The 26,034-nt window shown below is 46.3% G+C and overlaps 1 protein-coding gene across 1 annotated transcript in view; it reads right to left on the bottom strand.

Moving 5' to 3' along the window:
- The window catches only part of OBSCN (obscurin, cytoskeletal calmodulin and titin-interacting RhoGEF), a 201,055-nt gene that overhangs the window by 161,342 nt on the left and 13,679 nt on the right, over window positions 1-26,034 (bottom strand). Inside the window, exons 2-4 of the mRNA XM_053359224.1 lie at window positions 24,887-26,033; window positions 10,960-11,229; window positions 2,522-2,782 (exon numbers count right to left, since the gene is read on the bottom strand). Of these exons, the coding sequence (XP_053215199.1) occupies window positions 2,522-2,782; window positions 10,960-11,229; window positions 24,887-26,024 (1,669 nt within the window). The 5' untranslated portion in view covers window positions 26,025-26,033. The remainder of the gene's footprint in view (window positions 1-2,521; window positions 2,783-10,959; window positions 11,230-24,886; window position 26,034) is intronic.

Raw genomic sequence — 26,034 nt, 5'->3', positions numbered from 1 at the left:
ACCAGACATCAATCCTTGTCTCCAGCTACTACAAAATTCCACAGCCTTCTTCACCCTTGCTTCAGGGAGGACAAACCCTACAATACATTTCAGCTATTTTAATACATCCAGATTTAAGTTTGCTTCCTTTTAGCCTAAGAGCTCATCCAGACTTCCACTTTTCCAGCCGCTCCCCCGCCCCCCAGGAAACCTGATCTTTACTGCTGAATCAGTTTTGGGCTCCCTGCTCTCATCAGGGTACCCCAAAATTTGCGAGATCGCAGAGGTCATTTCTGGGCTCCGCGAGATCACACAGGTCATGAGGAACAGGCCTGGGAAGACACGTGTCCTGGTTTCCCGAGTCAACACATTGGAGGGTATGCCTGTCACAAGCCTGTCTGCTGCCATCCCTGTTGTCTAATACGGTGATTGCAGAGTACAGCACAGTTCACCTTTCGGCGAGAAAGGTCCTTGCAGGTGCTGATAGCAAGCCAAATTACACTAAGCTCATTGTGTTCCACTGTGTTTGACACAGCCATGTTAGCACATGGGATCCACAACCAAACGCCAGAGTCACGGCTGGTGAGTGTGGCAGTGGCTGCAAAAATGGCTCCAAGTTTTCTACCTAAATGCAGGGCCGGGATTTAGGTTTGATGAGGCCCTAAGCTACTGAAGGTAAGGGGGCCCTTTCTATGTCCAGCTGTCCTTTGTCAACAACAAATTGTCGCTGTTTTTTGTGTTGAATATATGCTATGTGGTAATTTATGGTCCTAATAGGTATCTAAAGCCATTTGCACATGCAGAATGTAGGCACCCTATATATAGAAATGAGCAAACCAGTGATATTTTAGGGAGCAGGCTAGCAGGCAGGGCCCATGACTTACATCATAGTAGCCTACACAATACAAAACACTGTTACTGTATGCAGGTTTTATTTTATTTGTTTTTTATCTTATATTTTGGAAATGTACATCCAGTTGTTTTTTCCTTTAATTTTTTCGGGGGCCCCCAAGAGCTTGTTTAGCTTATACAGTCATACCTCATGTTGAGTCCACTTCAGGTTGCGTTTTTTCGGGTTGCGGACTGCCGAAACCCGGAAGTACCGGAACCGCAACCCGCACGTGCACAGACGTGGGTTACGAACTCTGCGGGTTGCTAACGTGCATCCTGCATAGATCACGTTTGCAACCCAAGCGTCTACTGTACATAAATCCGGCACTGCCTAAATGTGACCAGCATGTTGAAATGGAACCACCAGGATTTTCCATGAAGCAAACAAGGTGCTTTTCTAATAGAGCCATTAGACTTTATAAGACACAGAATATAAATAGGGAACCTTGGCCTGATACACCCTCCTTCCTTAGCTATCTACATAAATATATATATCAGTGTCACAAGATATACTGTCATCCCCCCTGAAGTTTAATGGGAAGGCCAAAGCTGCAAAGTGCCGGACTGTTTAGCATCCAGCTCAGGTTCGGTAGGTTGGCAACATACTGAAATCAGATATTAGGTACTGACCCTTGACTCATTAAGCTTAGTAACATTTAGTCAGATCCCCACCTCCTCTGAAAGAGCATTCTCAGGTGCAAGATCGTTTTGTTCAGCATGAGAGGGAAGCAACATGCAACTGTCGGGTCACTGTTGTCTAGGGCGTCAACAGCTTCTGGGTTTGCTTAGGAATTGCAGCAATTTGCATTTTTTCAAAATCCTCATTAAAATTCAGCAGCAATTCATTGCAAATTTCTCATAAGCAATATTTGGAAGCAGTTTAGACTACTGTGCATGTTTTGCAAGCAATTTCCCATAATGCATTTTTATATATTCTTTTCACAAATATATTAAACAGATGGAGAAGTGCTCCACCCTGCTGCTTCAAACAGCTGGCTGAAACTTTTATTATTCAGGAGATCTGCTTGTGTTCCAGTCCTCCACAAGAGGGCCAGCTTCTTCCCTTGAGAAGCCCTGGAACCTAAGACTTAAAGCTAACCATAGCCACATTCCTCATCCTAAAGGTAAAGGTAAAGGGACCCCTGACCATTAGGTCCAGTCGTGGCCGACTCTGGGGTTGCGGCGCTCATCTCGCTTTATTGGCCGAGGGAGCCGGCGTACAGCTTCCGGGTCATGTGGCCAGCATGACTAAGCCGCTTCTGGCGAACCAGAGCAGCGCACAGAAACGCCGTTTACCTTCCTGCTGGAGTGGTACCTATTTATCTACTTGCACTTGGACGTGCTTTCGAACTGCTAGGTTGGCAGGAGCAGGGACCAAGCAACAGGAGCTCACTCCGTCGCGGGGATTCGAACCGCCGACCTTCTGATCAGCAAGTCCTAGGCTCTGTGGTTTAGACCACAGCGCCATCCGCTTCCTGCTATAACCGTGCCTAACTGTAGCCATTTCCAAAGCTCTCTCTACAATGTTGCATTTGTGTCTTTGTTGCCTGTAGAGACGCCAGTATCATTTGTGATAGTGCTGGCCTATACCATAAGCTGCAGAGCAACAATACCCTGTGGGTTTCACATAGAGGAAGAGAAAACAGCTCACCGGACACAGTAAACTGGGTGGACGTTCTGCACTCGTCGGCCACAAACACAATCTCTGCCGAGTCCTCCATTTTACAATCTCGGATTATCATGCTGTACTCTTTGCCGGATGAAGTGATGGCAATTCTGCTGTTGGGCTTCAGTTCTTCCTTGTTCTTTAGCCACCGGAATTTCTGGCACTTGTTTTCCAGCTCCACACAGAATATCGCCGTGTCATTTATGCTGACTGCAGTCTTCCTTGGCAGTTTCTTGATAATATTCCCTTTGGTGGGGTGGAGATTTTAAAAGAAATTATTTTTAATAATAGTAATAAAAAAACATTAGCGGAACATTTAAATACAAGGACCTAAAAGATGTAACATTGCTTAAATCACTTTCTCTAATTCGTAGAGATTTAAAACTCTGTGCACATAAATTACAAAGGTGAATCCTACATAACTATTTGTATTATTACTAGTGAAGTGACAGAGGGAGATTTTGTTAGCGCATAGGGAAATCAGAGAAATGTAGTGAATAACCAAGACCACATTGATGTGAGGATTTGCAATTTAAAATACAGGTGAAACTCGAAAAATTAGAATATCGTGGAAAAGTTCCTTTATTTCAGTAATTAAACTTAAAAGGTGAAACTAATATATGAGATCGACTCATGACATGTAAAGTGAGATATGCTTCTACTTCTCAGAGGTCCAATCCTGCTCGATTTGCAATCCTTGTTTTGCTGATTTTCTTGAATATTCTAATTTTCTGAGATTGTTAATTTGGGGTTTTCATAAGCTGTACACCATGATCAACGCAATGATAACACATCAAGGCTTGACATATCTCGCTTTGCATGTCATGAGTCTATCGCATATATTAGTTTCACCTTTCAAGTTGAATTACGGAAATAAAGGAATTTTTCCACGATATTCTAATTTTTCGAGTTTCACCTGTATATGGAAAATGTTAACTGTGTATCCTATGTAGTTTATGTCAATAACGCCAATACTGTACACATATTTGTGTCTTTGTTTCATACATAGATGCATACACACACACGTCTATAGCTTTCACAAACACAGACTAAGTGCACGGTATCAGGTACTACTTCAAAGGTGGTTTGGAAAGCCTGGCCTTATTTCTAGTAAGGAGTGAGATTCACCTGCCTCCATGATGATTGAGCTTTCTTTAAAAGTTCTTAAACCAACCATGTTTTATTACGGCAAAAGCCAGTGACACTAAACACCACAAGATCAAACAAAAAGAAATCAACAACAACATCAGAAAAATAAAATAAAGGATTACACAAGGGAACTTCGCAGTGTGCCATTCAACAGAAGAGATTTACGCTTCCTGATTACTAAAGTGCAAAATTTGGCCACCTCATATGATATTGAGCTTGAGGAATCTTCCAGAAGGTATTTTCGTAGAATTTCGGGGGAGGATTCCAAATAATGTTGTAGGGGTATGAATTTTGATAAAAGCGGCAAAATAAGTTGAACTCGCTCTTCACTATAAAATTCGCAAAATAGAAGGATGTGTGTGACAGATTCTACCTTATTAGACATACAGGGGCAGAGGCGCGCATGCATTGGTACCCGCGTGAATTTGCCGTACAGCACTGCTGAGGGCATTGTCTCAAAGCGGGCGCTAGAGAAAGCCCATCTATAAGCTTCGTTAGTGATGTTAGTTAAGTAAGGGGCAGTTGCAAAATTAGGCCAAGCTTTTAAACATCTATACGTCTCCGGGAGTAGGGCGTCTTCTTGTTGTAATTCGACATCGTAAAGTCTCTGAGTGATAATTGCTTTTGCCTTATTCAGAGTTCCCAAAAAAAGGTTTTCAGGGTTTAGGCCAATTTGTTTGATCTTATTAGTTATTTGCATAAGAAAAGTTCTTAAACTTTCTACACATCTAATCAGAAGCAAGTCCTACTGATTTCAATGGGGCTTACTCGCCAGGTAAGTGGATATAGGATTGGCTTAGGCTTGATTTGCGCTCGAATCACCCAGTTGTAAAGCTAGCCCCATTGCATGGCGAGTTCCCTCCCCCCCTCAGTGGAAATAAAGACACATAACACAGATATTTAAGGTTAGTGGGCTAAATATGGCCAGAACTTTATTGGTTACAAGTGATGAGCGGTATTGGCTTAGGCATTGGTCCTGGAGCAGCTGGAATCAGCAAAGAGGGAGATCCCCGCCGCACCTGCGTTAAATGGACCATAAAGAAGGCTGATCGCTGAAGAATGGATGCTTTTGAATTATGGTGTTGGAGGAGACTCTTGAGAGTCCCATGGACTGCAAGAAGATCAAACCTCTGCATTCTTAAGGAAATCAGCCCTGAGTGCTCATGGGAAGGACAGATCCTGAAGCTGAGGCTCCAATACTTTGGCTACCTCATGAGAAGAGAAGACTCCCTGGAAAAGACCCTGATGTTGGGAAAGATGGAGGGCACAAGGAGAAGGGGACGACAGAGGACGAGATGGTTGGACAGTGCTCTCAAAGCTATAAACATGAGTTTGACCAAACTGCGGGAGGCAGTGGAAGACAGGAGTGCCTGGCGTGCTCTGGTCCATGGGGTCACGAAGAGTCGGACATGAATAAACAACTAAACAACAACAATGCCTCTTGCTTGTCAGGGTGCAGGACATGGAGGGACATCTCTCTGTGTGTGTAGAAAATAACCTACTGTACAAGAGTTAAATTTACATGTGTCCCTCTGCACACTTTTGCCTCTGGCCTCACCCACCCCTGGTATGTGGCTCCTGGAAGGCTGCCTAGATCAGAATGCGGCCCTTGATGCAGAAAAGTTCCCCCACCTTCCTTTAGAGGAAGGGAGGGATGGAAATGAAATAAATTAATGAAGGTGTGTACTGTGGTTGTCTCACACTCCAGAACCGAGCAAACTCTCTGTAAGCAACAGCTGGAAGAAGGAGCTGTTCCGTTCTCGCCGTACAGGCCAGTGCATAAAGCAGCCAGCCAAGTCCACGTCTGTGGCAGCGGAGAGAGGTAGCAGCTGCTTGCGAAAGTGGCCATGTTGTTCTGGTTTGCGAAGAAGTCTCTGGGGGTAGAAATGCAACGACCATCCTATCAGTTGCTTGCTAAGGCAAGCTGGGTGCGATACAGAAACTATGCAGGCAACTGTACACTGGATTACCCCTCTCCTCTTAATATACTCAGCAAATAGTGCAATCAATATCAAGGCTAGCATTACAAAAAATTGCTTTAGAAGACCCTGCCTGACCTTTGGCTGTAGCAAACAAGCCATTGGCATTAACTTGGGGCTTGCAGGACAGATTGTGCATTTCTGTCCAACGTTCCCCTGCCTGCCTTCATCCCTCCATTTCCTCAGCTGTATCTTGCACCAAGGGTAGCCAACTTGTGGCCCTTCTGTTGCTGCTGGGCTCCAACTTCCATTGGAAGTCTGAATATCCAACTGTCAGAGGTGGTGGGAGCTGCAACCAAGCAACATCTAGAAAGCCACAAGTTCTCCGTCCCTGATCTAAGATGTGGCGTTCCCTACTGCATGCACAAGATGGAAGAAGGTCTCTGTTTAGAAGAGTCTACATCTCATGAAAGAGGGGGATGCCCCTTCTAAGATCACGAGTGGGGAATCTGTAACACTCTAGGTGCTGCTCCCACTGGCCCCCATGGGAACAGCTAACAGTCTGAGATGATGGGGGCTGTAATGCAGAAACATCTGGAGTGCCAAAAGCTAAGCACCCCACCCTACAGATTCAGGAGGTACAAAATGCAGTTTATCTGAAGGAGCGTCTCCACCTCCATCGTTCTACCCAGACACTGAGGTCCAGCGCCAAGGGCCTTCTGGCGGTTCCCTCACTGTGAGCCAAGTTACAGGGAACCAGGCAAAGGGCCTTCTCAGTAGTGGCACCGCCCTGTGGAACGCCCTCCCACCAGATGTCGAAGAGAACAACAACTACCAGACTTTTAGAAGACATCTGAAGGCAGCCCTCTTTAGGGAAGCTTTTAATGTTTGATGCATTACAGTATTTTAATATTTTGTTGGAAGCCGCCCAGAGTGGCTGGGGAAGCCCAGCCAGATGGGTGGGGTATAAATAATAAATTATTATTATTATTAAGAAGGTGCAGCAGGTATCCTAGAAGGCTTTGCAACTAGACTAGGCCCCACTCCCTTACACACCCTCATCAACACTCCCTGTGCTGTGCTCTAAAGATCATTTGAGAAAAGGCAGAGCAACAACACACAGGTGTTTGTTAGTCTCCACCTGCTGTCATAGCTAGGGACGTCTGAGAATTTCAAGGGGCATGGAAGGGGAAGCTGCCTGTGTTTCCACCTGGCCAATATGTCAAAATCCTGTTTGTTTGTTTGTTTGTTTGTTTGTTTGTTTGTTTGTTAGCAGTGGGTTAACAGTTGTGAAATGTTGGAAGAACTCCAAAGATCTATCGTTAGAAGCATGGTGTAACAAAGTATTGGCAATCAATTATATCAGTAGAAAAACTAGTCGAATTCAGGCACAAATACAAAAGAGTCTCAAGGGCCATTTAGAGCTGCCTTTGGCCCCCAGACTGGAACACTCTCCACCCATTGTCTGCAGAAGCCAAACCAAGAGCTACCAGCCTCGCCACTGCTGCCCTCCTAGTGCTCCACTAATGACCAGCTTTGTGCCTCAGGAACTGGCTTTTACTGGTCCTGCTCAGCTGCTCGTGCAACAGTATGACATAGAAGAGCCATAAATCCCTTCCTACGCCCACACAGCATCCGCTTCATATTCTCTCTCCAAGTGCAAGGCCTGGAAACATTTGGCTAGCCACTCCCAGCATGTAGGATGATGGAAGTTTTCACATTTCAAAGAGGAGGAGCAGGCATGAGAAGCACTTAATGTGACAACGTTGACTCTTGAGGGTGCGAAAGGAGAGATAGTGGAACAACACACAGCTAGTTTTGCCACTGCAGCACTGTGGGTTCATAATATCACAGAACCATAGAATTGTCAGGCTGGAAGGGATCCCGAAGGTCATCTTGTCCAACCCCCTGCAAATTGGGTCCTCCCTTAAAGAGGGCACGTACTGCGATGAGACCTGGAAAACCGACACCCTGTGTTGTGGGTGGGTACTATTCATCAGCCACAACACCCGATTGGTAGGTCCCTCGAAGCTGGATGCAATCTGGCCAATGGGACGCAGTCCAAATGGTTCATGGGACCTATTTATGCCTTTGCATGTGACCCAGAACTTCTTCTTTCGGCGCGTGCATTCGTAACACTCGCCCACCTCTCCCTACTTTTAGGGCTTTGCGCTTGACCTTGCTGTGCCGTCATGTGTTGTCTGTCGTTGGGACAGGGGCACAGCAGGAATTTCTCCCACTTGGCTGATTGGCTGTTGCCATTTGGGTTTCGCCTGCTGCATAGCAAATCATCACAACTTGTAAGGTTGCGGATAGGCTCTGGTTCAGGTGATAGGGATGGGAGAACGCTCTCGCCATCCCCATGTGAAGGGTATTCTGTTAAAGGAATCCAGGGACTCGATGGTTTGGTCAGCCCCTGAGAGGGGGTTGTGTCTGTGCCTGAGTCCAGGGGGGGGGACATTTGGGTGCCGGAGATAGCCTGTTCCTGGCTTTCGGCTTATCCGGGTCTTCACCCTTGGCTGACCTATGCTGGTGTCCTGGGTCAGCACTACCTGCATGGCAGGGAGCTAGTCAAACCAGAGCCTATGCAACCAGTCACTTGCTGTAATTGATAAAGTTGTGGCCTAAATTCTGCCAAAAACCAAAACCAAAATTTGAGTCAAGTGTGAATTTTTTTAGGGGGGAGGTTTCTGGGTCTGAACACGCAATGCATGAATTTCAACACATGGCTCCCCATCCAATTTGAAACCATACTGGACCCTGCTTAACTTTGTAAATGAGATAGCAGCTTTATTGGTGCACCACTAGCTCCTTGTCACCACAGTTTTCCATTTTTGTCAAACCCAGTATACCACTAAGAAGCATCTAAAAGCTCGTTCAGACATAGGCATTCATCACTTGATAGCTCTTGATGACTCTTATCTGAATGCGTGTGAATAGATTTCTCTGTAAAGTGTTGTGTCTGTGGGGATTGTAAAGGTAAAGGTACCCCCGACCATTAGGTCCAGTCGCAGACAACTCTGGGATTGCGTGCTCATCTCACTCTATAGGCAGAGGGAGCTGGTGTTTGTCCGCAGACAGCTTCTGGGTCATGTGGCCAGCATGACTAAGCCGCTTCTGGCGAAACCAGAGCAGTACACGGAAACGCCGTCTACCTTCCCGCCGGAGCGGTACCTATTTATCTACTTGCACTTTGAGGTGCTTTCGAACTGCTAGGTTGGCAGGAGCTGGGACTGAACAACGGGAGCTCACCCCGTCGTGGGGATTCGAACCACTGACCTTCTGATAGGCAAGCCCTAGGCTCTGTGGTTTAGACCACAGCGCCACCCACGTCGTAGGGAATGTCAAATGTGATTGCAAAAACTAGACCGGTTATGGCAATGCACGATAGCAGAAACCAATATTCACAATTAAAATGAAGGGTCTGTTAGATAAATCATGGGAAACGAATTTGAATAAATTATCAGCAGCAAAACAAATATGAAAGGCAGGACGCCACAAGATAATAGTTTGGAATAGTATAGGGGGTTATTCTTTAGATTCTGGAATAAGACATACTGAAATAAGACAGAATAATAATATCTGAGCTGAACGCATTATGCTCATTCAGAGAGTGCAAGAGTGCTCAGAGCTATCTTAAAATTGGGGAATATATATTGAAGACTAGAAAAAGGGGTTAGCACTTCATGACCAAATACAATGTGACGGCAGAACATTACATGTCATGTGTGCTACAGCCCTCAAGGGCACTTGAAACAGGCAAATGTGCTTGGGGAGAGGGTGAGTTCACTGGAGAAAAGTCAGTGGGACGGGAGATTAACCCTTCCTCTGCTGCTGCTTCCTCTCTATAAGCTGCAGCTTCTCCTGCAAGATTCAGCATGTGTGAAATGAGATAAACATGTACCGTATTTTTTGCTCTATAGGACGCATGCGACCATAGGACGCACCTTGTTTTAGAGGGGGAGAACAAGAAGAAAAAAATTCTAGCCCTCTCGGCTCAGCGCCCCTTCAGTGAAGGGGCAGGAGAAACGAAGCCCCTTCCATTTCTCCTCCCGCTTCGCTGAAGGGGCGCTGCGCAGCTCTCCCTCTCCGCTGAAGCCAGGAGAGTCTTGCTCTCCCGGCTTCAGCAAAAGGAACCCGAAGCCTTCGGAGCACAGCGGGAACTTGCGCTGCGCTCCAAAGGCTTCAGGCGGCTATCCCTGAAGCCTGGAGAGGGAGAGGGGTCGGTGCGCACCGACCCCTCTCGCTCTCCGGGCTTCAGCGAAAGCAACGCGAAGCCTCCGGAGCGCGGAGGGAGTGCTCCCTCTGCGCTTCGGAGGCTTCGCGTTGCTATTGCTGAAGCCAAGGAGCCTGCATTTGCTCCATAGGATGCACACACACATTTCCCCTTAATTTTTGGAGGGGGAAAAGTGCGTCCTATAGAGCGAAAAATACGGTATTGGATACCTTGCAGCTGGGAAAGGCAGGGGAAGAGTTACCCACCACACAGAGAGACTTCTTCTCTACTGCAGTTTCTGTGGTGCAAGGCACGCCCTCTCAAAATGTTTTGTTTTGAGAAGGCTTTCCCTGAGGTGTGGCCAAGTCATTTTTAAAAATCTTAACTGTACACCTGTAGGAATGGTTTAAATATTTTTTAGAATTTGTAGAAATGATTTTAATTGTTTTCAGAATTCACATTATTTGCAGTGTGTGTGTGTACACTGCTTTGATGGCCTCAGGCTGTTTATGAATTTGTAAAATCAATCAATCAATCAATCAATGTGTATTTGCCTATCAGAAGTGCTCCCTGGGTTTTATTATGTATGTACATGTTATTACATGTGTTCAACCTGCAGGATGCAATGTGTTTGTAAGGCATGCCTCATACCGTCCAATGAAAATAGAGACATCCTAAGGAAAAGTGGGACATTCCAGAATCAAATCAGAAACTGGGACGGCTTCTCTAAATCAGGGGTGTCCCTAGAAAACAGGGACACTTGAAGGGTCTGTTGCTTTTCCACATGGGCCTTCTTCACAAACATTTCTGACTCCTTATTGCCAACTCTTCTCAACTATGAATGTTCTTAGATGGTTTGTAGACCATCCTCCTTTGGGATGAAGGGCAGGATACAAATTTATGCAAATCATGAATGAGTGCTGCCAGATTCACAACTTGCATTAGAACAGGCATCCCCAACCTTCGGCCCTCCAGATGTTTTGGACTACAATTCCCATCATCCCTGACCACTGGTCCTGTTAGCTAGGGATCATGGGAGTTGTAGGCCAAAACATCTGGAGGGCCGCAGGTTGGGGATGCCTGCTTTAGAAGTACCCTAAGGGGGAAAAAAACATTTCATGTGCTTCATTTTCACTTACCTTGGACACTTAATTCTGCAATGGTTCTGCTTCCCTCTTTCATTTCACATATATAGACAGCATCGTCATCCATGGTAACATTCTGGACTGTAAGCTTCCGATACGTGCCTTCTTCCTCAATGTTGTACTTTTGGCTCTGCTGGAGTTTTGTCTCCTCTTTGAACCAGGTGGTTTCTGTGCTGGGAACGGGCACCTCACACTGGAAGGAAGCAGATTCCTTCTCCCGAACTTCCAGGTCTCTAAGTTTCATCTTGAAAGGTATTCTCGGTTCTTGGGAGCAAGGAAAAAAAGCAATAAGTATGGGAACACAAAAGCGTAACAGAGCCAGATAAGGATTGCTCTGAATACACTATGATGAAATTAAAAAAAATTTTCCTTCCAGTAGCACCTTAAAGACCAACTAAGTTAGTTCTTGGTATGAGCTTTCGTGTGCATGCACACTTCTTCAGATACACTGAAACAGAAGTTGCCAGATCCCTTTATATAGTGAGAAGGTGGGGAGGGGTATTACTCAGAAGGGTGGTGGGAATGGGTGATTGGCAGATAGCTGTGATGAGCCTGTTGACGACTCTTAACGACTGCAATAGGTCTTGCAGGAAAAAGCAAGGGGTGAGAAGGTGAAAAATGGCTTTGTCATGTATAATGAGATAAGAATCCAATGTCTTTGTTCAGACCAGGTCTCTCCATGGTTTTAAGTTTGGTAATGAGTTGCAATTCAGCAGCTTCTCTTTCCAGTCTATTTCTGAAATTCCTTTGTAGTAAAACAGCTACTTTGAGATCTTGTATAGAATGTCCTGGGAGATTGAAGTGTTCTCCTACTGGTTTCTCTGTCTTGTGATTCTTGAATATTTCAAATAAGAATAAACGAAATAAGAATAAAAGAATAAAGAATAAACGGACATAAATCGGACATCAAGAATCACAAGACAGAGAAACCAGTAGGAGTCGTCAACAGGCTCATCACAGCTATCTGCCAATCACCCATTCCCACCACCCTTCTGAGTAATACCCCTCCCCACCTTCTCACTATATAGAGGGATCTGGCAACTTCTGTTTCAGTGTATCTGCAGAAGTGTGCATGCACACGAAAGCTCATACCAAGAACTAACTTAGTTGGTCTTTAAGGTGCTACTGGAAGGAAAAAATTTTTTTGTTTTGACTATGGCAGACCAACACGGCTACCTTTCTGTAACTGGAACTATGATGAAATAGTTAACAACAGGGGAGGGAGACTTGGGCCCAGGTGCTGAAGGTGGCCCTTCAAGCCTCTCTATGTGGCCCTTAGGATACTCCCAAGGCCACACCTTCTCTCCTGCCACGCTGCTCCAAGCCTTGCTTTGTGTCCTCTTTGAGTGTTTTTGCCTGGCTGGACTGTGTCCCTGAACACTGATAATGCATTTTGATTAGGACTTTTTACCATGTGTGGTGGGAGTGCAGTAAAATCAAAATGTTTTGGGAAATGATATACAATGAGCTAAAGAAAATGTTCCATTTAACATTTGTGAAAAAGCCTGAAGCTTTCTTATTAGGGATAGTGAGGAAAGACCTGCCAAAGAAACTAAAAAATATCTTTATGTACGCGACAATGGCGGCAAGAGTCTTTAAAGCACACGGTTAGAAGAATGAGGAAATCCCGACGAAAGAACTGTGGCAAGAAAAACTGATGGATTATTCGGAATTGGCAAAACTGACACACAAACTATGTGATAAGGATAACTGTCACTTCAAAGACGAATGGGAACCTTTTATGAAATATTTGAAGAAGCAACAAAATGAACTGGACTCTTTGGCAGGTTTTGAATAAACAGTCACAAACTGTTTATTGTAATATATAGATAGACAACTTGAGGATCTTTACCATTTTATAACATGCAGATAGAAATATGTGTTGAGAAACCAGAGAAAGGAGCTGAGGGAAGTCCGGGGGTTGGGTGGGAGGTTGGGTTTTTTTGTTAAGGGGGAGGGGGAAAATAGAGGGGGGAAATAATAATAACGTGGATGATGTATTTTTGATAAACCCATTGTGTTGAAATTTCCAATAAAAAAAATATTTTTAAAAAATGCAGTTTGCTTGCCGAGAATTTGCTTGCAGAAAGGTAAGATTTGTATTTCTTTTGCCATTCGTTTTTGCTTCTGGGCCTGCCCACCAATGAGATGTGGCCCCTGCAGAAGCTTGTCCAGAAGGGAGTGTGGCCCTCAGGTTGAAACCTCACCCCTGGTTTATAACGTACAACCTGATTCTGTCAACTGATGCAGCGCTTTTGTAGAACTGTTATGCCAATATACAACAAGCTAGTAAAGGTAAAGGTACCCCTGACCATTAGGTCCAGTCGTGGACGATTCTGGGGTTGCGCGCTCATCTCACTCTATAGGCCGAGGGAGCCGACGTTTGTCCGCAGACAGCTTCCAGGTCATGTGGCCAGCATGACTAAGCTGCTTCTGGCGAACCAGAGCAGCGCATGGAAACGCCGTTGACCTTCCTGCCGGAGTGGTACCTATTTATCTACTTGCACTTTGACATGCTTTCGAACTGCTAGGTGGGCAGGAGCAGGGACCGAGCAACGGGAGCTCACCTCGTTGCGGGGATTCGAACAGCTGACCTTCTGATTGGCAAGCCCTAGGCTCTGTGATTTAGACCACAGCTGCACCCGCGTCCCTAACAAGCTAGTACTGGACCACACCAAACATGGCATTTGGCTAAGGCAGCCTCCTCACCGACACTGTTTTCATTTCATTATTGTTACATAGATATCCCACCTTTCCTGCAGAGAGTTGATGGTTCTCCCCTCCCTCCCTTTCCATGTTATCCTCGTAACCACCTTATGAGGTCAGTTAGGCTGAGAATTGGTGACTAGCCCATGGTCAGCCAGTGAGCTTCATGGCCAAGTGGAGATTTAGACCACATCCTAATCCAGCACTCCTAACACTGTGCTACACTGCCTCCCAGGTATCACCAGCTCCCCCTGCTCCTCTTTTTCCATATCATTGCTACCACCTGCTTGTTTGCCAGGCAGAGAGCCAATGAGCAAGAAGGCAAAGGCATCTTCCACTCCTCACCACCACCTTCTTCTTTGGAGATCCCTCGTAGCCAAGTAAGATTGTCTTCCATAAACACGGTCTTAACAGTGAGTCCATAAGTGACTGTGGAGGCCAATTCTGGATCCACAGGTCCTTCCACAGTGGGGACCTTGGTTTCCAGGTGGGAGTTGATCACGTTGTGCATTTGCTAAGTGTGCCTTCCTCCTAGCACGTTTCTCCCTTGTGTCCTGAGTTTGAGTATCTTCAAAGCCCATGACACCTTTGCTAAAGGCTGTTCTCCAACTGAAGCGCTTGCAGGCCAGTGTTTGCCAGTTGTCTGTGTTTATAACACATTTTTGGAAATTTGCCTTGAGACAGTCTTTAAACCTCTTTTGTTAACCACCAGCATTATGCTTTCCATTTTTAAGTTCGGAATAGAGTAGTTGCTTTGGAAGACGATTATCAGGCATCCGCACAACATGACCAGTCCAACGAAGTTGATGTTGAAGAATTATTGCTTCGACACTGGTGATCTTTGCTTCATCCAGTACACTGATATTAGTTTGCCTGTCTTCCCAAGTGATGTGTAAGATTTTTTGGAGACACCGTTGATGGAAACTTTCAAGGAGCTGGAGATGGCGTTTATAAGTGGTCCATGTTTCACAAGCATATAGTAAGGTTAGTAGTACAATAGCTTTGTAAACAAGTTTCCCTGTGAATGTGCTGGTCCTCAAACTCTCTGCACTTCAATCGGGAGAAAGCCGCACTCACAGAGCTCAGGTGATGATGGATTTCTGCATCATTGTTGACCCTTGTGGAAAAATAACTGCCTAGGTAGGATAAGTGATTGACATTTTTCAACGTTACACCATTGATTTGGATTTGTGGCACTGCAGAGGGGTTATTTTGTACTTGTTGGTGCGCACTTTGGTTTTTTGGATGTTGAGCGACAGACCAAGCTTTTCGTAAGCTTCTGTGAAGATATTTAGGATAGTTTGGAGGTCATCCTCTGAGCGTGCACACACTACGTTGTCATGGTGGATGAACAAGCAGACTGCAAACTCATACAGATAATCAACTGAGGCTGCATCTGCACTATGCATTTAAAGCATTATGGTACCACTTTAAACCGTCATGGTTTTCCCCAAGAATTGTGAGAACTGCAGTTTTTTAAAGGTCCTGAGGGTTATTAGGAGACCCCTGTTACCCTCACAGAACTACAATTCCCACAGTTCCCTGGGAAGCGGGATAGACTGGTAAACCATTCTGGAAAGTGTAGCTTTGCCGTAAAAGGTATTGTGTGTATGCAGCCTCAGTGTCAACTTGCAGTTCCACGTCTTTGGGGCTTATTCTCTCTTTCCCCCACCCCCCAATTTCCTCCTCCTGAATGTTTAAAGGTCAGAAGCGAGTTGTGCCACTCCTGATGCCCTCCAAGAGGGTTGGTAGTGGGCATGAAGGTTATAAATCATTGCCAACTGCATGACAAGAACACCTGTTTGGAACAGCACACAGTACTGCCAGCATGACAAATGACATTCCTTTGTTCTTCCCTCTGTTTGGAATACTTTGAGTATTCAAACAGTCGGTTACTTCAGAGATGAATGCGCTGCATTCTAAATCAAGGCTTGGTCTACACATCCCCAAAAGATCATGTGGTACCATCATCCTGGAACAGGACCATTTGAAGCTTCTTGGCAGATCACATCCCTGAATGCTTTCCTACAGAAATTGCCCTTGCATGTGGAAAAATACGTTCTCCTAAGATACATGCCCTGCAAACATGGCTCAACTGCGCTAGTGGTGCCAAAATCCCTTCCCTTCCACATCACTGGATTCCTGTCACTAAAGTATGTTTTTCTTTCAGAGTTCTACTGTAGCTTGTACACCTAGAAATATACTTTGCCTGTTTTGTGATTCCCCGATTATTTTTCCTGGTGCTTTCCCTTCTCCACCGAGGCTAAACACTTTACTGTAAGAACCAACAAAACCATATCAATTTATCATACAAAACTGAACTGGGAGAAAAATAGTTTGCAACTTTTTTCCTATGGATGTCTTGCTTTCTACAACCTTGCAGTTAATATATATATATTATCATGGTTTGGAATTGGATGGCACCCCAGCTGTGGATCTTTTTCCACTTGGAGGTCTAAGTGACCACAACATTGGTGGAGTTTTGCTACAAACCTGTCCATCTGGTGGGCCACTCTTGCTTTTGAGTAGCTTCCTCAAGTTGTGGGGCTGTAAGCAAGAAAGACCTTTCACCTAAGGCCCGCCTGCAAGATGGAAGGATAACTGATGATTCACTGGAGACGTCTTGGCTGAGAGCCGTGGGAAATACGTGCTGTTCTCTGACTTCCTCTGCTAGGTCTGCTTCATCATACATAGGTCTTCAATTGGCAACTCATACTCTGAACCTATTCCAGTGTCGACTAATGTGGTGCACATAGGGCCACGGGTGGCGCTGTGGTCTTGGGCTTGCCAATCGGAAGGTTGACAGTTCAAATCCGCACAAAGGGGTGAGCTTCCATTGCTCTGTCCCAGCTTCTGCCAACCTAGCAGTTCTAAAGCATACCAGTGCAAGTAGATAAATAGATGCCGCTGTGGTGGGAAGGTAAATGGCATTTCCGTGTGTTCTGGCACTCGTCCCGGTGTCCCGTTACACCAGTAGCATTTTAGTCATGCTGACCACATGACCTGGAAAGCTGTCTGTGGACGAACACCGGCTCCCTCGACCTGAAGCGAGATGAGTGCCATACCCCATAGTCGCCTTTGACTGGACTTAACCGTCCAGGGGTCCTTTACCTTTACCTAATGTGGTACCCATTATCACAGTGGTGGTCTGTGATATCCTACAATGAACAGGAGTGCTAGCAGCATGACAATAAGGACTACATAGCTAGTTGACTCCCCTGTGAGAGTTATGGTGTCCAAGACAATGGTTTGCTCCGAATAACCCAGTTTGCAAATTTGTGATAGCAGATAGAATACTCCTGGAGTGTCTCTGCATAGTTTTTGCTCCAGCACTCCTTTAAGGTGGTTCTGCAGCAGGTTCTACAGTTCCCTTTGGCAGTCCATAGGCCCAAGGATACTGGTTTGCAGAATGATGGTGGTGCTGGAAAGTTGCCTGTTAACCTCCCATATGTAATCCAACTAGCACATGAAGATGACAGCTCCTCCTTTGTCAGTCTCTTTGACTGTGATGTCAAAACTGTTTCTGGAAGTAGATGGCATTATGTTCTGCATGGTTGAGATTATAAAAGCAAGCAGTGCTGTTTGTTGACAATGATCTCGGCACAAGGACAAAAGTGCTCTAGGCAAAAGTCCAATCTTGTAGAGCAGCCATCAGGAGGGATCCATGCAGAATTTATCTCTTGGAACCACTGTCAGGAATGCTATTGAGTTGTGTTGCACTCTTTAATTGGGTGGTGGGTCATAAACTAAGTTTTGGATGATAAACGATAGGGAAAATCTTCCAGGTTGCCAGAAACCACATCATGGTTGTGAAATTCTGGTGGATCAAATAGAGAACTGAGTTCTTGCCAGGTTTATGGTGCTTTATAAACTGGGGAAAGCACTGGTGGAATTGAGGAGAAGAAAGGTATCATGTTTTCCCCAACAGCAGACTTGGGTGGCATGAGGATAGTTTTAATTATGTTTAGTCGTTTAGTCATGTCCGCCTCTTCGTGACCCCCTGGATCAGAGCACGCCAGGCACTCCTGTCTTCCACTGCCTCCTGCAGTTTGGTCAAACTCATGCTGGTAGCTTCGAGAACACTATCCAACCATCTCGTCCTCCGTCGTCCCCTTCTCCTTGTGCCCTCCATCTTTCCCAACATCAGGGGCTTTTCCAGGGAGTCTTCTCTTCTCATGAGGGGGCCAAAGTATTGGAGCCTCAGCTTCAGGATCTGTCCTTCCAGTGAGCACTCAGGGCTGATTTCCTTCAGAATGGATAGGTTTGATCTTCTTGCAGTCCATGGGACTCTCCAGCACCATAATTCAAAAGCATCCATTCTTTGGCAATCAGTGGTGCTAGCGATGATCAAATCACTATGTTTGATTATCCACATCTAAGCAAATCCATCTGATCAAATCATTTAACTTACAGTCCACCTGTGATTTCACAGCTCACTCCCTTCTCCATTTCCAAAGTACCTGAGCATTTGATTTAAAGGACTGGCATCAAATCATTACATGTTTTAAAACTACTTTGGCGTCTGTAAGCTATTGAAACACATTTTCAGCATTTGAAACTGGCAGGAGTCACTCCCACCTTCCCCATTTTTCCAGTTTGTGATAGCCTCACAACCTATCCCAGGGGTCAGCAAACTTTTTCAGCAGGGGGCCGGTCCACTGTCCCTCAGACCTTGTGGGGGGCCAGACTATATTTTGGGGGGGAGGGATGAACGAATTCCTATGCCTCACAAATAACCCAGAGATGCATTTTAAATAAAAGGACACATTCTACTAATGTAAAAACACCCTGATTCCCGGACCGTCCGCAGGCCAGATTTAGAAGGCAATTGGGCCGGATCCGGCCCCCAGGCCTTAGTTTGCCTACCCATGACCTATGCGAACACTTTTTCCAGATTTCTAAGCTGAGCAATACGAAACCAGGTTACATGGCCACTGTTTTTGACTTGAGCTTCACATTCCCATCTTTGCTAAAGTAACCACGCTCGTTACGCCAGTCCTGTCAGCCTTTTACTGCACTTTCTCACAGCTGCTGAGATCTATCCTAAATGAAAGGCAGGATATTTTATTTCTCTCTCACCCGAAGGGACACTTCGTTGCCAGCGGAAACACCCCAACCTTCACAGCCTACGGCCAGCTTCTGCCATTAACACCCCTATTTCTGCTGAGGCTTTTGAAAGTTACCTTCAGATGTGGGAAAATATTTAAGGTCGGCAACAGTGCTGAAGGGACAACAACCACAACTGCTACTCGTATTTTGTTAGCTAAAAAGTGGAAAACCCAAGAATTACCAACAATAGAAGAATGGCAGATGAAGATGATGGATTTTTCGGAGCTAGCCGACCTGACCGGAAGAGTCCGCGACCAGACTTCCGGAGGCGGCGCCAACGGCAATGGCGGTCTCCTTCTGAGTAGGAGGAGAAGCTCAGTAGAAAGAGGGTCTGTTCCGCTACGGCGAAGCGGGGACCCGACTTGAAATCGCAGGCAGAAAGAGCCTGCGAGCGTGGGACCCAGCAGGCACCTTTTGCGCCCCCCGTTTTTTGCGAGGGAGCCCCGTAAGGGGTTCCGGTGTGCAGCGGGAGCGGCGCGGTGCTACGGGTCGATTGCTGCGTCTACAGAGCGAAGCCGCGTAGCTGTTGCCGGAGAGCGCTGACCTTCTTCCTTTGAAATTCGGCTTTAAAAAAGAACACCCGTGAGTAGGGGGACTTAAGAAACACGGAAGAGTCCGCGACCAGAAGGAGGAGTGGTATCAGGAAGAATGGAATAAATTTAATGATTATTTAGTTAAATTTGTTAAGTTAAACTAAATGGAAATAGCTTGCAGATACTAAGCAGGGCTTAGGATTTTATTTATGTTAAGTGATGAATTAATATGTTTAATTCTATAAGGTGAAGATTTAAGGATGTTAATATTTAAGTAAAATTTCATAAAAATTGGGATTTGGAAAACCGTTAAAAGGACATGCAATGAAATTCAACAAAGGGGAAGTGAGGAAGTCACTTAACAAAGTCAATAACTGTAATTTTTAATAAGGCTATGATTTATGTTTGTTTTGTTTGTTTGCTTTGTGTGTGTGTGTGTGTGTGTGTGTATGTGTGTGTGTGTGTGTGTTTTTATAATATTGTGAAAACCAATAAAAAATTTTGGGGGGGGGGAAATGAAGAGACATGCCACAATCGCTTGTAGACCTATACTTGTCTGTTGTGGGTTAGTGGTTTTCATTAAACTATCATGCTTTTTGGGGTTCTACAATATTTTAAAGGGGTTCCTAGAATATACAGTAGCTCAGGGCTCATCCAGGTTTCCTTTTGTAATAATAATAATGATAAATTTTATTTATATCCCACCCTCCCCAGCCGAAGCCGGGCTCAGGGCGGCTAACAACACCAAAATAGTGCAACATTCTAAAAACATTATAAAAATTAATTAAAATCAAAATTGATGGCAATGTTCCTAGGCACAGGTCTGGGATTTAAAGCCCTGTGTCTGAGTGGTTTGTTTTGTTTTTGTCTCAGCCCTTTTCCCGAAAAAACTTGCATTTTATTGTTGAATCACAGCAAATGGCAGCTGAGTTTTCTGCAGATTGCCATTTGCTCCAATTCAGCAGTAAAATGTGGTTTCCCCAGAGAGAGCACCGGGACCAAAAAAACCCACATGCTTGGACATGGGGCTTTAAATCCAGGACCTGTGCGTGGAAATCACGGTGCTACAGGAAATCTTAATGAGCCTTATGCATCGCATGCAAAGGTCCCAGGTTCAGTCCTCTGCAGATAGGTCCAGTATACCTGAAGGAGCGTCTTCAGCCCCATTGTTGTGCCCAGACACTGAGGTCCATCTCTGAGGGCCTCTGGAGGTTCCCTCCCTGCGAGAAGCCAAGTTACAGGGAACCAGGCAGAGGGCCTTCTCGGTGGTGGCACCCACCCTGTGGAACACCCTTCCACCAGATGTCAAAGAGAGAAACAACTACCATACTTTTAGAAGACATCTGAAGGCAACCCTGTTTAGGGAAGCTTTTAATGTTTAACAGACTACTGTATTTAATACTTTTTTGGAAGTTGCCCAGTGTGGCTGGGGAAACCCAGCCAGATGGGCGGGGTATAAATAAAATTATTATTATTATTATTATTATTATTATTATTATTATTATTATTATTATTATTATTATTAGGCTGGGAATCTCCCCTGTCTGAAACCTTGGAGAGGTGCTGCCAGTCAGTTTAGACAATACTGAGCTAGATATGCTGATGCTCTAACTCAATATAAGGCAACTTTTGATGTTCCCGGGCATTCCTTTATGTAGAATGACACAAAGGATCCCCGCAGTACAGTCCTCTGACTGGCAGCACCCCTCCGAGGTCAGCAGTCTTCCCCATCCTGGCTACCCAAAGCTCTCCAACTGCAAATGGAAAGCGCTCGACAATAAGGTACAAAGCATGCACACGGCCCCTAGGCTAATTTGCCACAGGTATCCTTGCTAAAACTCAGCTCTCTGGATCTCTTAGGAGCAAACTACACATGCCATTGTGCAGACTTTTTTTAAAAAAAGTATGTCCTTAAACTGGACAGTTATACGTCTAAGAAAAAAGAAGCTGTGGGCTCTGATCTGAAACATGCTCCAAATCCAGTGTGATGGCCTGGGAATCGGATTTGGATGCTGAACCTGAGGGATCCTAGCCTGCACAGGATTCCCCGCCTCCAGAACCAGCTGAGCCGGGGCTGGGGCCTGAGCCTGAAGGGTCCTCACCTGTGCTGGATCCTCAGGTGCAGGCATCAGTTGAGTCTGCTCTGGCTCTTGAAGTGATGGAGGACCCATTGCCTGCAGGTGCTCCACTCTCAGCCCTGTCAGGGGAAGCTGAGGTTGCCTCTGGTCTGGTAACCCTCCATCCTTTCCTGAGCTGCAGAGGCTCAGGGCAGAGAGGCAGAGGGAACAAAGTTCCCACAGGAGGAGTGCTCGCCTCCAGGCCAGGAGAGGTGAGTCGCCAGAGGATCGGGGCTGCCCTATGCCTCGGGGCAGATAAAAGCCAGCCAGTCCTTTCCCAAGTTGCGGGAGCAACATTGTTGGTAGCCAGTTCCTGCCTGAACCCTGTCCTGCTTTGCTGCCAGAGCTCCTGACCTCACCCGTCTCCCTGCCCTGCACCCAGCTTCAGCTTTTACGGACTGCCTCCATATTGCACCTTCGACCTTGGACTGGACTCGGACCTCGCCACTCGGTTAACCCATGGGACCAGCACTTCCAGACTGGGTTCCTCAAGCAGTTCCTGCTGAAAATCCACAGCCATGCATTTGAAACACCTGATTTCCACCCATCAAAAAAATCCTGGGAACCGTAGGGTGTTAAGGGTTCTGGGAATAAAATAATAATAATAATAATAATTTATACCCCGCCCATCTGGCTGAGTTTCCCCAGCCACTCTGGGCGGCTCCCAATCAAGTGTTAAAAACAGTACAGCATTAAATATTAAAAACTTCCCTAAACAGGGCTGCCTTCAGATGTCTCTTAAAGATAAGATAACTGCTTATTTCCTTCACATCTGAAGGGAGGGCGTTCCACAGGGCAGGCACCACCACCGAGAAGGCCCTCTGTCTGGTTGCCTGTAACCTCACTTCTCGCAATGAGGGAACCGCCAGAAGGCCCTCAGCGCTGGATCTCAGTGTCCGGGCTGAACGATGGGGGTGGAGATGCTCCTTCAGGTATACAGGACCAAGGTCGTTTAGGGCTTTAAAGGTCAGCACCAACATTTTGAATTGTGCTCGGAAATGTACTGGGAGCTGTGTGAGAGATACAAACTATAGTTCCCATTATTCTTTTGGGTACATGTTGTGGACGTGACCACAGGACACACTGTCCTTGTCAGAGGACTCTGGAGGATCTAGATGTGTTTTCTGAGGTGAAGCATAAGACAGTTGAGGCCTCCTGTACTGTTTTTCAGCTCAGGCTGAGTGCACTTAGTGAGGGGGCGGCTTCAAGTGCTGCTGCTCTTTGTGGCTGTGTTTGTGCCTGGAGACACCTGTTGCCATGGAAGGCGAGGGAGGCCCTGCGGCTCGTGGCTCACAGGCTGCCAAACAGCTGCCAGACCATTGCAGCCCTTCTGTCACTGCCTGCCCAATACCTGATGGACATCGACAGGCTGGATTTAAGTATCGCACTTTTGCTTGCCAGCTCTCAAGAGAAACAAACCCACAGCGACTGTATGCCTTGATCCTTCAGCACCCTAATGCTTTAATCTTTGCAGATGAGCAGTAAAACCACTTCACTGCTGGAACGTCCCATTGATAGACATACTGTGTCTGAAGGCCTTATTAAGCCATGCCCGCTCTCAATACTAAGGTGGCTTTAGAAGGCAATGGAGTTAAGACCTGCCAAGGAAGCTGGAAAATATCTTCATGCACGTGACAACGGCAGCAAGAGTCTTAATAGCACAAGGATGGAAGAATGAGGAAATCCCGACTAAAGAACTATGGCGAGAGAAACTGATGGACTACGCAGAATTGGCAAAATTGACACATAAACTACAGGACAAGGATAACTGTGACTTTAAAGATGAATGGGAACCTTTTACAAAGTACTTAAAGAAACAACAAAGTGAACTGGACTCCTTGGCAGGTTTTAAATAAACACTCACAAACTTTTTATTGACAATAACCAGTCAGATAAATTAAGGATCTATACAGTTTTGTAACATGCAGAGAATAGCATTTGTAGAGAAAGCAGAGATTGGAGCTGAGGGAAGTCGGGGGGGGTACTTGGGGGGGGGATTCAAGGATGATATGTTTTAAGATAATCTGTTTTGTTTAAACTCTGAATATTTTTTTTTCTTTAAAAAAAGAAGGCGGCAATGGACTTGTTCATCAGAATCTCAGGCTTGAGAAAGCCAGGAGTCAATCTTTTTCCACCACTATGAGGCAGGACCATTCATTCACCAGACCAACCCAATCAACCTGGACAGTCCAGAAACTGAAAACACCTACGCTTTGAGAAGGGCTGCAGCTCAGTGGTAGATCATCTGCCTTGCATGCAGAAGGTCCCAGCATCGATCACCAGCATCTCCAGGTAGGACCAGGGAAGATTCCCCTGCCCAAAACCCTAGAGAGCCACTGCCAGTCAGTGTAGACAATACTGAGCTAAGGGGACAAGTGGCCTGACTCGGTATTAAGTAGCTTCCTATACTTGTGCTATGGGACGCGGGTGGCGCTGTGGGCTAAACCACAGAGCCTACGACTTGCCGATCAGAAGGTCAGCGGTTCGAATCCCCATGACGGGGTGAGCTCCCATTGCTCGGTCCCTGCTCCTGCCAACCTAGCAGTTCGAAAGCACGTCAAAGTTCAAGTAGATAAATAGGTACCACTCCAGCAGGAAGGTAAACGGCATTTCCGTGCGCTACTCTGGTTCGCCAGAAGCGGCTTAGTCATGCTGGCAACATGACCCGGAAGCTGTACGCCGGCTCCCTTGGCCAGTAAAGCGAGATGAGCGCCACAACCCCAGAGTCGGTCACGACTGGACCTCGCTTTATTGGCCAAGGGAGCCAGCGTACAGCTTCCAAGTCATGTGGCCAGCATGACTAAGCCGCTTCTGGTGAACCAGAGCAGCGCACGGAAACGCCGTTTACCTTCCCGCCAGAGCGGTACCTATTTATCTACTTGCACTTTGACGTGCTTTCGAACTGCTAGGTGGGCAGGGGCAGGGACCGAGCGACGGGAGCTCACCCCAATTTACCCCAACTGGAACTGGGATGAGAGAAGATGGCGTCTGCCAGCAGCGAAATGACTTTTGGATGGATTCGGCATAAACACCAGCATGTGTGGAGATACTGCAACAACAGTGGAGAGTCATACACATAAAATCCACACAGAAACACGTCATTGCTTATTTCAACTCGCTTGTGGAAACAACTCAGAGGCCATGAAAGAAGGAAGGTAAACAACAGGAAGATTTAAAGGAACTATTGGAAAAACTATTCAAGGCAGCAGAGATATAAGATGATCAGAGCCCCTGCCCCCGAACCTGAAGCATGGGAAGTCCCAACAAAAAATTTATAATTTAGGTAGAATATTTGGACTATTTGATATGTACTTGTATAATTTGGAACATTCAATGTGATTTGTTTGGATTGTTAAAATGGGAAACTTAATAAAAATGATTTAAAAACAAAAAAACCCAACAAATGGAACTGGGACATGCCATTAGCTCAAACCATTGTGAAACACAGCTACTCACCTTTGACTGTGACCAGCACAGAGCTGTAGGTTTGCCCTGCCAGGTTGGAAGCCGTACATGTGTAGAGGCCGTTGTCAACCTGTTTGCAGAAGAGGATCTTCAGCACAAAATTCTCCTGCTCATCCTCGTAGATGATGTGCCTCCGCCCTTCGAGGATGACCTCGCCGTCCTTCTTCCAAACAATCTCTGGCTTGGGCTCTCCCGTCACGTAGCAGCTCATCTTGGCATGTTTCCCCTCTGTGACGGTGAAAGTACGCGTCGTTACCCCGTAGTAAGAACCACCATCGCCCCGGAAGCTCTTTGCCGTCAAACTGGCGGCCCTCTCATAGTCAAGGGAGAGGCTCAGGCCGAGTTTCGACCGCCCTTCCATGGAGGTGTAAGCCGTGGAGATCAGAGAGTCGGCAGTGGTTAGGTCTGTCTTCCTGATTTCTTCTCGCCTTTTTTGCAAGTGTGAGAGCAAAGGGGAGGTCTTGCTGCTGTCTGTGTCTATAGCGTGCCTTGTGCCACCTGGGCTGTAAGAATCTGGCGAGTCCACCACCAACGCAGCTGCTGCGCTGGTGGCCCCAAGAGGGTTCTCTGCACGGCAAGTGTACGTCCCGCTGTCCACCAACCGAGTGCTTTGGATCTTGAGGGCATTTTTCTCCCCCTGGGCCTCAATCTGGATGCGGTTGGACTCTGACCGACCGCCCAGGTGCCTCCCGTCTTTCTCCCAGTTCACCGAAAGGGGTGGGCTACCCTGGACAATGCATTTGAACATGGCGTCTTCTCCCATGATGACTCGGATAGAAGTGGGCTTCTGGATGAAATAAGGTGCCGATTCGGTCACAGTGGTCTGCTCCCCAACTTTGATGCTAACTGCGGCAAAAGCTTCCCCAATCGAGTTCTTGGCCCTGCAGATATATTGACCGCTGTCGTCCAGACTCAAGTCATAAATGGTTAAACGATATAGGTCGCCGTCTTCCACCATTTTAAATCTTCCCCCTGTCTGGATAGGAAGTTTATCCTTCTCCCAGCTGACCAGCGGGATGGGATTTCCAATGATCTGGCAGCTGAGTGTGGCATCTTTCCCCATGGATACCACAAAGGCCTTAGGCCTGGTCAGGAACCTGGGGACTCCACTGTAAGAGCTGAAATCCATCTTGATGGCC

Source organism: Podarcis raffonei, chromosome 12 (assembly GCF_027172205.1).
Source record: "Podarcis raffonei isolate rPodRaf1 chromosome 12, rPodRaf1.pri, whole genome shotgun sequence".
Lineage (NCBI taxonomy): Eukaryota > Metazoa > Chordata > Lepidosauria > Squamata > Lacertidae > Podarcis > Podarcis raffonei.
Note: the sequence above shows the minus strand (reverse complement) of the source record. Positions and strands in the feature narration are given on the sequence as shown.